General features: G+C 31.0%; 1 protein-coding gene across 1 annotated transcript; it reads left to right on the top strand.

Annotated features, from left to right (window-relative positions):
* Positions 1 to 12,516: 12,516 nt before the first annotated feature.
* LOC120087647 (LURP-one-like protein (DUF567)) lies at positions 12,517 to 13,728 on the top strand. Its single transcript, XM_039044493.2, has 2 exons — positions 12,517 to 12,998; positions 13,130 to 13,728. The coding sequence occupies exons 1-2, from the start codon at positions 12,735 to 12,737 to the stop codon at positions 13,508 to 13,510; spliced, it is 645 nt and encodes a 214-aa protein (XP_038900421.1). The 5' UTR covers positions 12,517 to 12,734; the 3' UTR covers positions 13,511 to 13,728.
* The last annotated feature ends 51 nt before the right edge of the window (positions 13,729 to 13,779 follow it).

Below are 13,779 nucleotides of genomic sequence, written 5' to 3' on the forward strand. Positions count from 1 at the left end.
GGTCACCAGACAGAGTCTAAACAAAAATTAAGTTTTAAATACAAGAAGAAAAGTACATTAAAAAAACAAAATTAATAGTTTTAAATTACAAGTTCAATATAAATTAAAACATATATGTCAGGAAAAAATATGTTATAAATAAATAATCGATATATAATTTAGTAGATGATTCTCTTTTATTAAAGTTAAACCATATTTAATTTCATTAACAAAAGTAAGTCTAATTTGAGAGTAATTAGAATATGTAGGTTGGAGGTTCACATTATTATATGAATGCTAGGTGCACCCAAACAGTTGCCAATAAAATTTTGTAATGTGGTAAGTATTTAAAAAAAAAATGAATCAGTTATTTTTATGTACAAAGTAGGGATGCATGTGATCAAGTGAAGCTTAGGTTGCACTTAATCATTGGGCTTATCATACCTCTTCTTGTTCTACTATAAAATATATATATATAATTTAATTGGTAATTTCTTTTTTAAGTAATACAAAGAAAAACAATGACTAATGAGATATCAACTTACTAGATCCAGCAATATCGATCAATGAGGTGATCTTCAAGCCAGATACTAGAGATTTTGTGTCACATCTCTTCCCAGATTACCTTCTTAATCCGAGGAGAGATGTGAAGACAGCAATTGTCAACCCTTTTATGATAACTACCGTCCAATATATTTCTGGAAGCCTATATTTTTAGCACCTGTTAAACCTAACTAGTAGTTTATAATTCTCTAGAACTCAACACATAATTTCAACAACTTTAAACATATAAAATTTCGCTAACTAGAAATATCAACATTAACATACATAACAGAACTCCAACTCCACTCTGTTCCCCTAACATAGACATAAATACAACATACGTAACCAAACTTAAATACAACACCAACTCTACTATGTTCCCCTAACATAGACATAAAACTAATAACAAAACATTAAGAGCCACCTAAACTACTATCTTCCTGAGAGCCTGAGAAGTAACTAACTGACAGAACTGCTAGGCCTCGAGACGTCTATTGCTAACTAGGGAGGAATTTTTTTTTTTAAAGAGTGAGCTAGAAAGCCCAGTGAGTGACTAACTTAAGTAAAATATACTTTAAATCATAATTAACATAAACATGCTTATCAATTAATATTTATAAAATCACAATTAGAGTTTTTAAAATAAAACTGAAATCATAAAAATACATCATGTAAAAATCCTGAAATAATTTATTAACATCTTTATGAAATTTCACTACTCTGATGCCTGAACATGTGGGGAGCTCTTTTGCTCAATCCCTAATAACTTTAGTTGAGAGAGAGTCATTTTGCTTGCAGAAATACACCGTCCAACTTGGTTGCACAAGGATCATTGTAGATTTCACCACATCATGAGGTTGCAAAATTGTATCGCTACTCGCTAATGACATTGCCAATTTGGTGGTGCACAAGGCGAGGTGGATCCACATATTTTGGGGAGTACATTTTCATGCTTGACTTTAAATTCTTATGGATCGATTTTACTTTTGGTTAGTCTTTTTAAAAGTCGATTGTTTCAATTAATGGGTTCAAAAAATTCAATAATCCTGAAAAACCGATCAATCAACCTAATCCATGTGATTTGGATTGAGTTATCAACTCATTTGGGTTGGATTGGGTTCAAATAAATGAAAATTTTATGGATTGAATTGGTTCATGGATTCATCTAATATAATCCAAACCAACTTGAATTAATTATTAACTTAAAAAAAAAATTGTTACTTATAACACAATTATTTATACATATATTGATTTTAATTTTATTTAATTTCAATATTTTTTTAATAATTTATTATTCAACAACTCTTAAAATAGTTTCTTTGTACTGTAGAAAGAAAATTTTTACTATATAAATTGAAATTGAGTTGTTAATCTTAATTCACTATATGAAAATAATTAAATTAGATTTTTATATATTTACGTTTTGCTTCTTTTTAGAACAAAATTTTAAATAACCCGATTAACCCGAACCTACCCAACCCAAATATTTGATTGGGTTGGGTTGGGTTCATTTTCTAATAGGGGTTATTTGGGTTGAAAAAATTTACAACCCAAACAATTGGGTTGTGTCTAAAAAGTCTTTCAACCTAATCCAACCCAACCCATGAATACCCCTAATTTCAATTTCACTTACACAATTATTGAATTTAAAAAACAAGATTACTAGTACTATACTAGTAAATATATTTTTTAATAAGGAACCTATATCTGTAATTGATAGATTTGAGCATATGATTTTTTAAAACTAAAGTTACCCATTTAAATTCTTAGAAAATAAATTTTTAAAGTCAACAGATAAATAGGTTAATTAAGACCTAATTGGTGATAAGAATTTTGTTTTTTTGTTTTTTTTTTGTTTTTTTAAAATTAAGTCTATTTTTTTAATTTTCTTCCAATGGTTTGCATCTTTTTTAAGTGTAAGAGTTATAGAATAAAAACAACTTTTTATTTTTAAAAATTTGGCCTGATTTTTGAAAACGTGGATAAAAAATAGATAACAAAACAAGAAATTAGATGTGAAAAAAGTGTTTATAAGCTTAAATTTTAAAAACTAACCATCCAAAAGTATATGATTACTAAACAGACCTGAATTACCTTTTTAAAATAAAATTTAATACTGATATTTAGAAGGAAGAATATTCATTTTAGTTTTTGTACTTTAAGTTTTGTTTCATGTTATTTTATATACATTCCTTTGTTTAATTTTAATCGTAAATCATAAATTTAGTCTTTCAAAATTAATTTTTATTGAAATTGATTTTTTTAGAAATGAAACAATAAGCAATAACAAAGACAATGAGGGCATATCTGACTCAACCAAAAGATGAACCAACTAGGAAATTCATCCCACCAACAATGAGAATCAACCCCACCCGCTACCCAAGGAACTATATCATCCATCACCATATTTTGAGATCATCGAATGTGACGAAACTGAATCTCTCATTATGTCCCATGAATAGAATGTCTTCCATCACACATGTTTTGTAGATTTAATTTTCAAAAACTAAAAAAATAATAATAAAAATAACTAAATGGTTACCATACTAGACTTAAAAAAAAAAAAAAATCAAAGCAAAATTTAACGATGATATTTAGAAGAAAGAATACAATTCTAAAAAATGAGTGCAAATGTCATTTTAGTTTTTATACTTTACGTTTCATCCATTTTATTTTATATAGTTTCAATTGTTTAGTTTTAGTCCTCGTATTATCAAGAATCCTTAAATTTAGTCTTTCAAAATTATTTTTTTATCGAAATTAGTTTTTTTTTTTTAGAAGGCAAACAACAAATAATTATAAAGACAGTGAGGTCATATCCACCTCAACCAAGATGCAAATCAATCACGAAATTCATCCCATCAATAATGAGAATCAACTCTATCATCCACTATCCGATCGTCGATGTGGCGAAAATAGATCTCTCATTATACCCAGGAATAAAATGTCTTCCATAAAAAATTTTCCTAAATATCAAAATTGGTTAATACAATAAAAATATGTTTTTGCACTATTTTCTTAAAGGAAAAATCAACATTAAACTAATGGAAGAGACTAAACTTTGTAGACTAAATTAAATCTTTTGAAAGTAAACACACAAATAATAGTGGGCTCCAAAGCATATATTGAAGATTTGAGTGTTGATATCAAGCATGGGCCCACATGTATGTTGCAAATTTCTCGGCTGGCAACCGACCATGCCATTTTGGTTATAGCAGAGTCCAAATTCCCCACGGCTGGTTCCGAGGAACATACAAACAATTATTTATTAAAAAAAATATATTTCCCTTCTCATTACAATTTAGGACTGATTTTAAATATACAAAAATAAATAAATTTTAGAACTATCAATTATAGACATTGATAGATACTGATAGACTTCTATAAATGTCTATTAGTGATATTAATAGACATTGATCGTCTATCATTGATAATTCAAAAAATTTGCTATATCTTGTAAATATTTTCAACAATTTTATCATTTAAAATAATTTCTCTACAATTTATACTTTGCTCCTCTAATATAAGAAGTATTTTTTTTTCTCTTCATTTTTTAAATGATTTAGATGGCTAAGTGTGGTATTAAATTAAAAAAAATCATATTGATTTAGAACCTCCTTTTTTTAGATTAGCATAATCAATTTTCAATATAAAACAAATACTCTTCAAAGAAGGTCAGATTTTAAAGCTGCCAAAATTCTATTTAATAAAAATAGAGAACAAAAGGAGAGGGAAAAAAAAAAAGAAAAAGAAAAAGAAAAATGAGATGTTGTGCCTGTTTGAATTTCAACTATCCAAGAGAAATTTATATACTATGTTTGATTGGCTTACATTTATGCATGGATGATTTGACTCTTATATAAAAATATTAATGAATTTTTGACTTCGAAAAAACTTGATCGTGACATTCATAAAATGTATAAAAGACTAAACTATTACTATAAATGTGTGGTACAAAATATTATAAGTGTGAATTAGTCCACGTGTTATTAATAATTTTATTCGTAAAATTATGAACGAAGCATTTGAATTCATTAGAATACTTTAAATCAATTAAATTTTGTGTGTATTTGGGAGTGATTTTGAAATGCTTAAAATTACTTATATTATGTTCAAATCATTTCGAAACGTGGTTTTAATCCCTTAAAATTAGTTTAATATGTATTTTTCATTTAATGAGTTGTTTGTAAGTAACCAATGAATATCAAATTAACAACATTTAGTTAATTTAAAATTTTGAATGTAATAGAATTAAAAAGAAAAGTATAGGTAGGAAAAATAAGTAGGGGACAAGAAAGCCCACCCACCACCATATTAAGCAAAAGAATGAATTTATAAAATTGGGGGAGGCAGGAACAGAAAAAGGAAAGCATGAGGTGTAAAGGTACACGTGTCCACTTGTTGTAGAGATTAAGCATAAACGTGGCTCATTATCCGTCACTAAGTATATATTAAATAAAAATACTTGGTCGTACTTATATTTGTGTCGTCTCATATGTAATTAAAAGAATGTAATGACTATTTTAGAGAAAATTCATTTTTCTCATTTTCGCCTAATTTCACAAATAAATAAATAAGCAAATAAAACATATCTATTTTGTTTTATATTGTATTCATGGGAGAGAAAAAGGCAATTTATACTCTAAATTTTGAAAGTCGAATCACATCTCTAACTCAATTCATTATAAATTTAAGAATAAATTTTATATTCCAATTTTAAAAGTTGTGTCAATTTAATTTATTTTTTTAAGAATAATTGGACAAATATCAATTTATACCACTAAATTTTAGGTTATATTAATTAGAACTTGAATTAATAATTATATAAATTTAAACTATGAATTTTCGTGATTGTATCAATTTACACATTCGTTCAGATTTTATTCTACTAATACCGTGTAGAACTTATTAATTTAGTCAAATTATGTTAAGGATGCCAACACATAAAATATAGTATTGCCTCTCTACCAAAAGAATAAAGTTTACCAAAGGAATAGGTTGGTTACAACAAACTATTTAACCATCTGTTTTGTTGAGTTATTTTTGCATTCTCAAATTAAGGTTTCCATATAGTATAAATACATCACCTATGTACATTTCAATACACAAGAAATTAGAAAGGAAAAGTTGGCTTGCCACTGTCGTGTACTATTTGAGTTATCGTATGCCTGATTGAAATTGTCGTTTACCTTTTCTGATACTATCGCCTACCTTCTGACGCTATCGTCTACACGATATCGTTTACCTCCTGACGCTATCGTCTACACGATATCGTCTATCTCTTGAAGCTATCGTCTACCGCCTTCAGACGTCATCGTCTACCTCCACTAAACGCTATCGTTTACCTTGTCTAAGTGTTATCGTCCGCCTCTTGACACTATCGTCTACCTATTGACGTTATCGTCTACCTATCCAACACTATCGTTTACTGTCCAGTTGTGTACCTCTTCAAACGAAAACAAGCATTTCGACTTGCCGCTTGAGTCAGCCATATCCTTCAACCTCACATTCTAACTTGGTATCAGATCTAATAATGACCAATGTCAATCAAGGGAACCTGGGAGCCACCCTCGGCACAGCCAACTTCAGCGGCCCACCCTTGAACCAACTCCTCAATCAGATAACCTCCATTAAACTTGATCGCAACAATTTCCTCCTATGGAAAAACTTGGCGCTTCCAATCCTTCGGAGTTACGACTCGAAGGACACCTGACCGAACAAAAGGCTTGTCCCCTAATGTTTCTACAACCTGCAGTCGGTGAGAGCATACCAACCAGATTGACTGAAGCAGAAGATGCTCCGCGCAACACAGAAGGAAGCTCCGGCAGTCGGAGTTACGACTCGTCGACAACACTTGAGGTAAATCCTCAATACGAAGCGTGGATGGTTATAGATCAACTCCTCCTCGGTTGGCTGTATAACTCCATGACACCAGAGGTTGCCATTCAAGTGATGGCATGTGAATGTGTAAGGGATCTGTGGACCAGCATTCAACAACTCTTTGGTATTTAGTCCAGAGCTGAAGAAGATTATCTGAGACATGTATTTCAAACAACCAGGAAAGGTAATTTAAAAATGGAAGAGTACCTTCGAACTATGAAAATGAATGCTGACAATCTCGAGCAAGCTGGTAGTCCTATGCCACTAAGAGCTCTTGTTTCACAAGTACTACTAGGACTTGATGAAGAGTACAATGCCATCGTGGCCACGATCCAAGTGAGAGAGGACATGTTGTGGCTTGATGCAGTTAGAACTTCTCTTGTATGAAAGGATATTGGAACATCAATCAAACCAAAAGACGACAGTAGGCTTTAACCAAGTCAGTAATGCATCAGTTAATATGACAAACACTAGACATGTCAACCAAAATAACAAGACCAATAGCAGCAATCAGTCTACTGGGGGAGGACAACGAGGTGGTGGTGGCCATGGCAGAGGTCGAGGCAGGGGAAGAAACAACAACAAACTTGTGTGTCAAGTCTGTGGGAAGGTAGGACGCATAGTGTTCTACTGCTTCAACAAGTATAACAGAGACTTTGTTCCTAATTCTCCTCAAAACAAGAGACAACCCTTCCCCAACAACCAGACCAAAAACACACAACCTCACCCAACAGCCCTAGCCACTGCTTATGGAAGTAACCCCTTTCTGACAAGACAAGAAAACGTGACTGATGCAAATCGATATGCTGACAGTGGTGCCTCCAATCATGTTACCTCAGACTTCAACAATCTTGGAAATCCGACTGAATACTCAGGTACTGAACCAGTCACTGTAGCTAATGGTAATACTCTAGAAATTTCTCATGTTGGAACTGCATGTCTGTCTAATGATGCCTACAATTTGAAACTAAATGATATGTTATGTGTGCCTGCCATAGTAAAAAATTTTGTCAGTATATCTAAACTAACAAAAGACAATAACGTGTTTATTGAATTTCACACGGATTACTGTCTTGTTAAGGACAAGGGTACGGGACAAATAGTAATGAAGGGAATGCTTAAAGATGGACTATATCAGTTAGAGGGTGCAGAAGTTAGCTCGAAGTCAATAGGAAACGGAGTACCATCGCAACCAGTGCACAAGAATAAAGATCTGTCTGCTCTTAGCATATCTTCGAAGCATAGGGTGTCTAAGGTTACATGGCATAGAAGGCTTGGCTATCCTTCGTAAAAAACACTAGAGTTTATTATCAAATGTTGTAATCTCCCTATGCTATCTAATGAATAGCTCAAATTTTGTGATTCTTGTAGCTATGGCAAATCGCATTCTTTAGCCTTTCCTAAGTTTAACTCAAGAGCATCTGCAACCTTTGAACTTATACATACTGATTTGTGGGGTCCAGCTCCTCTCTTGTCTACAGATGGGTACAAATATTATGCTATCTTTGTTAATGATCACAGTAGGTACATATGGATCTATCCTCTGAGGTTAAAAAGTGACACACTGGCAGCTTTTCAACACTTTCTCACCATGATACAAACTCAGTTCAATACATTGATCAAGTCCCTATAGTCAGATAATGGTGGAGAATTTGTCAAGATAAACAAAGTCTGTTATCAACTTGGCTTTGCCTCCAGCTACACCTGTTCATATACGTCAGCATAAAATGGAAGGGCTGAGAAGAAGCACAGACACATAGTGGAGACAGGGCTAACCCTACTAGCCCAAGCACATCTTCCCTTATATCATTGGTGGGATGCTTTCTTATACTCAACTCTGCTAATTAATGGCCTTCCTACCCCTGTCCTAAATGGACAGTCTCCAATGGAAGTGATGTTAAAAAAGAAGCTCAAGTTTGAGGAGCTTCGAATATTTGAGTGTGCGAGTTTTCCCTACTTGAGACCGTACAATTCACATAAGTTGATCTATCGCACAGAGAAGTGCATCTATCTCGGTCCGGCTGTGAATATACATTTAATAAATTTTATAAGTCCTAAAATTTTATAAGTCAATCAATTTAGGTTCATTTGTTTATGTCATTTTTTAGATTCATTGTATTAAATAGATTTAGTGAATATACATTTAATAAATTTGTTTATAAAATGAGAAAGGATTAGTCGATTAGGGGCAATATGAAGGATGTTCAAATAATAACCTGAACTGGGTTGGATTAGTTTTGTTTTTGAGTTGGATTGAATCTAACTTTTTCTAATTTTTGTTGGGTTGGTTAAAAAAAATTGGGTTGATCCAACCCAATCCAAAGTTTGTCTTTTTCTAACTTTTTCTATATTATATTTTTTTCTTTGTCTAAAGTTTGTCTAAAGTTTGATTCCTTTGTATTGATAATTTGTGAATTTTTAATATTTTTTTAAATTGTTATGATATTTGGTATTTACCATTTGAGTTTTATGAGATTTAGGGTACTGAGATGATATAGAATGTGGAGAGTTCTGATGTCTGGAGAGTTCTAATGTATGTGTTTGGGTGTGCAAAGTTGTTACATTATATGTCCGTGTTTGAGTGTGCAGATTTGTGATGTCTAAGTTCATATATCTGTGTTTGGGTGTGCAAAGTTGTTATGTCAGTGCTATCTGGTTTAGTTTTTGTACTCTATAATAATTTGCATGTATAAACACTATTTAAAAAAAAAAAAAAATCTCATAATCCAATTATTGTATCCATCATATTTGGAATAAGACATTGATTGCATTTTTTTATTCTTTCCAATCTCAAGATATGGTATACAGTTCAATTTTATATTAAAATAATTTAAAATGATTATATTAATTACTAAAATTTATTAAGTCTAAGTAATATATTTATATTTATTAATTAATTAAGCTGTATTTTTATTGTTCAATCTTCCAAAAACAAAAATCTCACACTTTTGCAAAGTAACTTAGGTAACTTGAATATTAAGAAGCATGTAAATATTAAAAATAAATTAAGACAAAGCAAGTACTCATAAAAAAATTAAAAAATTAATAACACCAATGTCAAACAATCCGTGTAATATATCCATTGTATAAGTAACACACCAAAATTAATAACACAAAAAAATACAATTGAAATGGAATGTAAGGGAATACAAAAAAAAAAAAAAAAAAAAAAAAAAAAAAAAAACCTACATCAACCTCGAATTAAATAAATATTCCGTATTAGTTTGGGCTGCATAACAAAACAATAAAAAAAAGTTAGAAAAAAATCTAGAAATACTTATAATGTAGGAAGAGAACTAGTTCGAATAGAGAAGTACCTATGTTACTTCTATGAAGTACGATATGGATGGAGTCCACGGGTTGTCGGATCAAAACAATGAGGCACCCTACCACCCACCAAACAACCAAAAGTTAGAAACTTAATAATATGAAAAAAAAAAAAAAAAAACAGAACCAAACACTAGAAAGTAGGGAAAGAGAAACCGAAATTAAATAACTCATTGGATTGACGGAGGCTCTCAACAAATAGAGAATGACCAACGTTGTTATATAGGAAAAGTGAAGGGAGAGGAGTGATTGTTGAAAATTAATAACAGCCCCAACAAATATTTAAAAAAAAAAAAAAAAGTGTGACAAGCCTCAGAATATTAAGTTTACATCATGAATGAACTCAAATTCAATTAATAATTTGGTTGAGTCATTAACGAAGTGGTTGAATGAGTAGTGGAAATATGCAAGTGAAATAAAATCAGCAAACAATCAAAACAGTCATTACTAAAGTTGGTGGGCAGTTTAATAAATGAGGTAACTAATAATGCAAATATTGAAAACGTGCAAAATACGTGAGTATGATCGAGTATGTTCAAGCATGATCAAGTATGTTCAAGCATATCAAGTATCAACGATCAAGTATGATCAAGCATGATTGAGTATGATCAAGTATGAACGATCGAGTATGGTTGAGAGAAACGGTGACATACGATACATGGAAGAAAAATGACGGGTGAGATGCGAGACACATTTCGAAAATGAGCCCACAAACAATTAAAATCAGTAAGATAGGATAACGGGCCTCCAAACATTGAGGTGATATACCAACCTATGGTATGTCATCTCATGTTGTGCCCCCAAACAGTCACTTAGTTATTAGTCACATGTTGTATATAAATTTACATATTTTTAATTAAAAAAAAAAATTATAATCCAACAACTCAATCTAACTCAACCAAACACAAATTTTAAAGGTTGAGTTGGATTAAATTGGAGACTTTTATTTGGGTCTTTTGATTAATCTAATTAACTTCAATCCTCCTTTTGAATGCCTTAGGCAGGATCTCATGCTTTTCAATACTTTTTTATCTCTACATAGTAAAAATAAAATAAAAATAACTTAATCTTTTTTACATGACATTTTTTCTTTTGGGGGATGTTTGAGCTGTACAAAAAGTAGGTGCATCTTTATTCAATTTTTTCTCTTATAAAAATCGTTTTTAGATGACGGGGTGGAAATAGTGAAAATTATGAAAACTACTGGCGTCTATTTTTTCTTCTTTTTTTTTTCTTTCCTCCTTCTTAGCTTCTATATATTTCAAACAAACAAAAATAATAATTATTAAAAAGGAAATAGTAGTAGTAGGCTTCCAAATCTAGAACAGGCCTCTATTCTTCTGGGAAGAGAAGAAGAAAAAAGATAAAGGGGAAAAAAAAAAGGAACAAAAGATACAATTGTGTACCATCAACAGCCATGACAGCCATTGATAGAGGAAAAAGGAGGGGAGGGGGAGGGAAAATATGTTTTAAAAAATATTTTTTTATTTTAAAAAAATGAAAAAAAAAAAAACATTCTTTTGTATTATACAAAATTTATAAAACTATATATTTTAAATAAAAAGTAGGTATCATGCTAGCTTTTTACTTGCATTAACAGTAAATTTAACAGAGTGACTAAAAGTGTTGTTAAACTCAAAGCTCAGGAGTTAAATTGCCATATTTAAAAACTAAGCTACATAGATAGAACCAAACTCAAAACTTATTGACTTAATAGTGTATTTTTTTTCTTTTTATTTTTGTTAAATTGAAATAATAATGGTAGAATACTATCTTAATTTATGGGCATTTAATTTTAGCCCCTGATTTTTTAATAAATTTTAAAATTAGTCCTTGCATTTAGTTTTTGTTTTTTATAAAAATAAATATCTTTTTTAACACTTCATTTATAAATTGTAAAAATATATCATATAGTATCTTTTCTCGTACAAACATTATTATTCAATTTTGATAAAAATTAATTCAGAAGGACTATACTTAAGGTTTGTTGAAAGTATAAAGACTAAATAAGATTTATGGACTATAATACAATAACTAAAATTTGACCATAGAAAGTATGTGGAATAAATACAATGGAACTTAAATTATAGGTATCAAAATGATATTTCAACCAATTATAATTATATAACATTTATAATATAAGATATGTTAATAAATTAATTAATAATAGTTGATACTCAAGCTAATATTTGAGTTGGAAACTACAACTATTTTTATAGTTTATATATGGATAATACTTGAGTGTGTCTTGATGCATTAGTGATCGCTACAAAAAAAAATTAAACTATTTCAGAAAAAAAAAAATTTAAAACAATTAACCCATGTTAAATTATCATTAGATAATTTAATGTAATGCATAAATATTAGTGATGTCCAAAATACATATAAATATTTTTTTAAAATATTTTCAAACATATTTTAAACTATTATTTAAATTAGGATATAGCTTTAAATTTACTTCCAAATACATAATTAGAACATTGAAATACAACTTTTTTTATTATTATTAATTTACAAATTTGTTGTCAGATCACTAATCAAACACACTCGTCTAGAACTTTAAAATGTTTTTCATCATGGACTTCAAAATTTTTAAATATTTATTTTGACAAGTAAACGTTTAAAGTTATTTTCATTTTTTATCTTGATCCGAGAATTTGCAATAAAGAAAAAAAATTAATATAGTATTTTAACTTTTTTATTTTAGAAATAAATTTATATCAAATTGAGGATAGTTCAATTGATATCACCATATTCGTGGTTGGAATTCTTCGAGACTAAACAAATAAAAAAATAACAAATAAATTTATAGCTCATAATATTAATAAAAAAATGTGGAACCTACGCTAGTGAGGCAGAGTCATCGTTTTCATGGAGGATCGAAGTTCCGTCCGATAATGAGAGAGTCTATAATATAAATATCTTCTTACTTCTTCCTCCACCGCTTAACGCTCTCCAAAATTCTAAAACAAAATCCTCATTCAACAACACCAAAACGAATTAAGATGCTCTTCTTCAAATCTTCATCCGGAGCAGTTCACCAGGAATCCCAGCCGCCGGAGGACGTCGAGAGAGGCGGCGCCGGTTCTGGCCCGTCTGTCTCACTGACGGTATGGAGGAAGTCACTGTTACTCACCTGCAACGGCTTCACAGTAATCGATCGTAACGGAAATATCGTATACAGAGTCGATAACTACACCGAACGGCCAGAGGAAATCATTCTGATGGACGGCCTCGGAGAATCCGTCCTCACAATGTGCCGCTCCAAGGTCAGTTAACAATTTCCTCCTTAATTTTGGCTTTCCGATGAAATTGACCTAAATGTTGTACTCGCTTTGATTTATTTGGCTGTAATTTCTAGCGGATTGGAGTCTAATTTGTGTATGATTTGGTTAATCAGAAGCTAGGACTAGGAGAGAACTGGTGCGTGTACGAAGGGGAAGTAGAAGGAGAAACTAGGGCAAGAAAGAAACCGATATGTCGAGTGAGGAAGAATATGAACATACTACATGTCGCTCCGAATACGAAAGTGCTTGCGTACGTATACGATTACAGAATCTCGGAGAAAAAGCATGCGTACAGTGTGGAAGGTTCGTACGGGCACCGGTCGTGCAAGGTGTTGGACGCGTCGAGGAGAGTGGTGGCGGAGGTGAAGAGGAAAGAGGCGGTGAACGGCGGCGTTTGTTTTGGGGCGGAGGTTTTTCTTCTGGTGATTCTTCCTGGGTTTGATCCTGGATTGGCTATGGCTCTGGTTTTGCTTTTGGATCAAATGTTTTCTTAGAATTTGAATTTCATTCTTCTTCTTCTTCTTACTGTTCTTGTGTATATTTTTTGAAGAAGCTGCGTTTTGATTTTGAAAGGGATTTTAAAAAAAAAAAAAAAAATATGAGTGTATATCATTCATTGCTTTGTGTTTGTTGTATACGTAATAACATTTGCTTTGGTCTCTTTCATTTTCAATTCCAAATCTTGTCTAATATAATAATCTTTTGGTTAGAATTACAAATTTTGTGGGTTTGAATCTATTTCGTATATATACTCTTTAAAACG

Source organism: Benincasa hispida, chromosome 1, assembly GCF_027475165.1.
Source record: "Benincasa hispida cultivar pf3 chromosome 1, pf3_genome.v1.1, whole genome shotgun sequence".
NCBI classification, from domain to species: domain Eukaryota; kingdom Viridiplantae; phylum Streptophyta; class Magnoliopsida; order Cucurbitales; family Cucurbitaceae; genus Benincasa; species Benincasa hispida.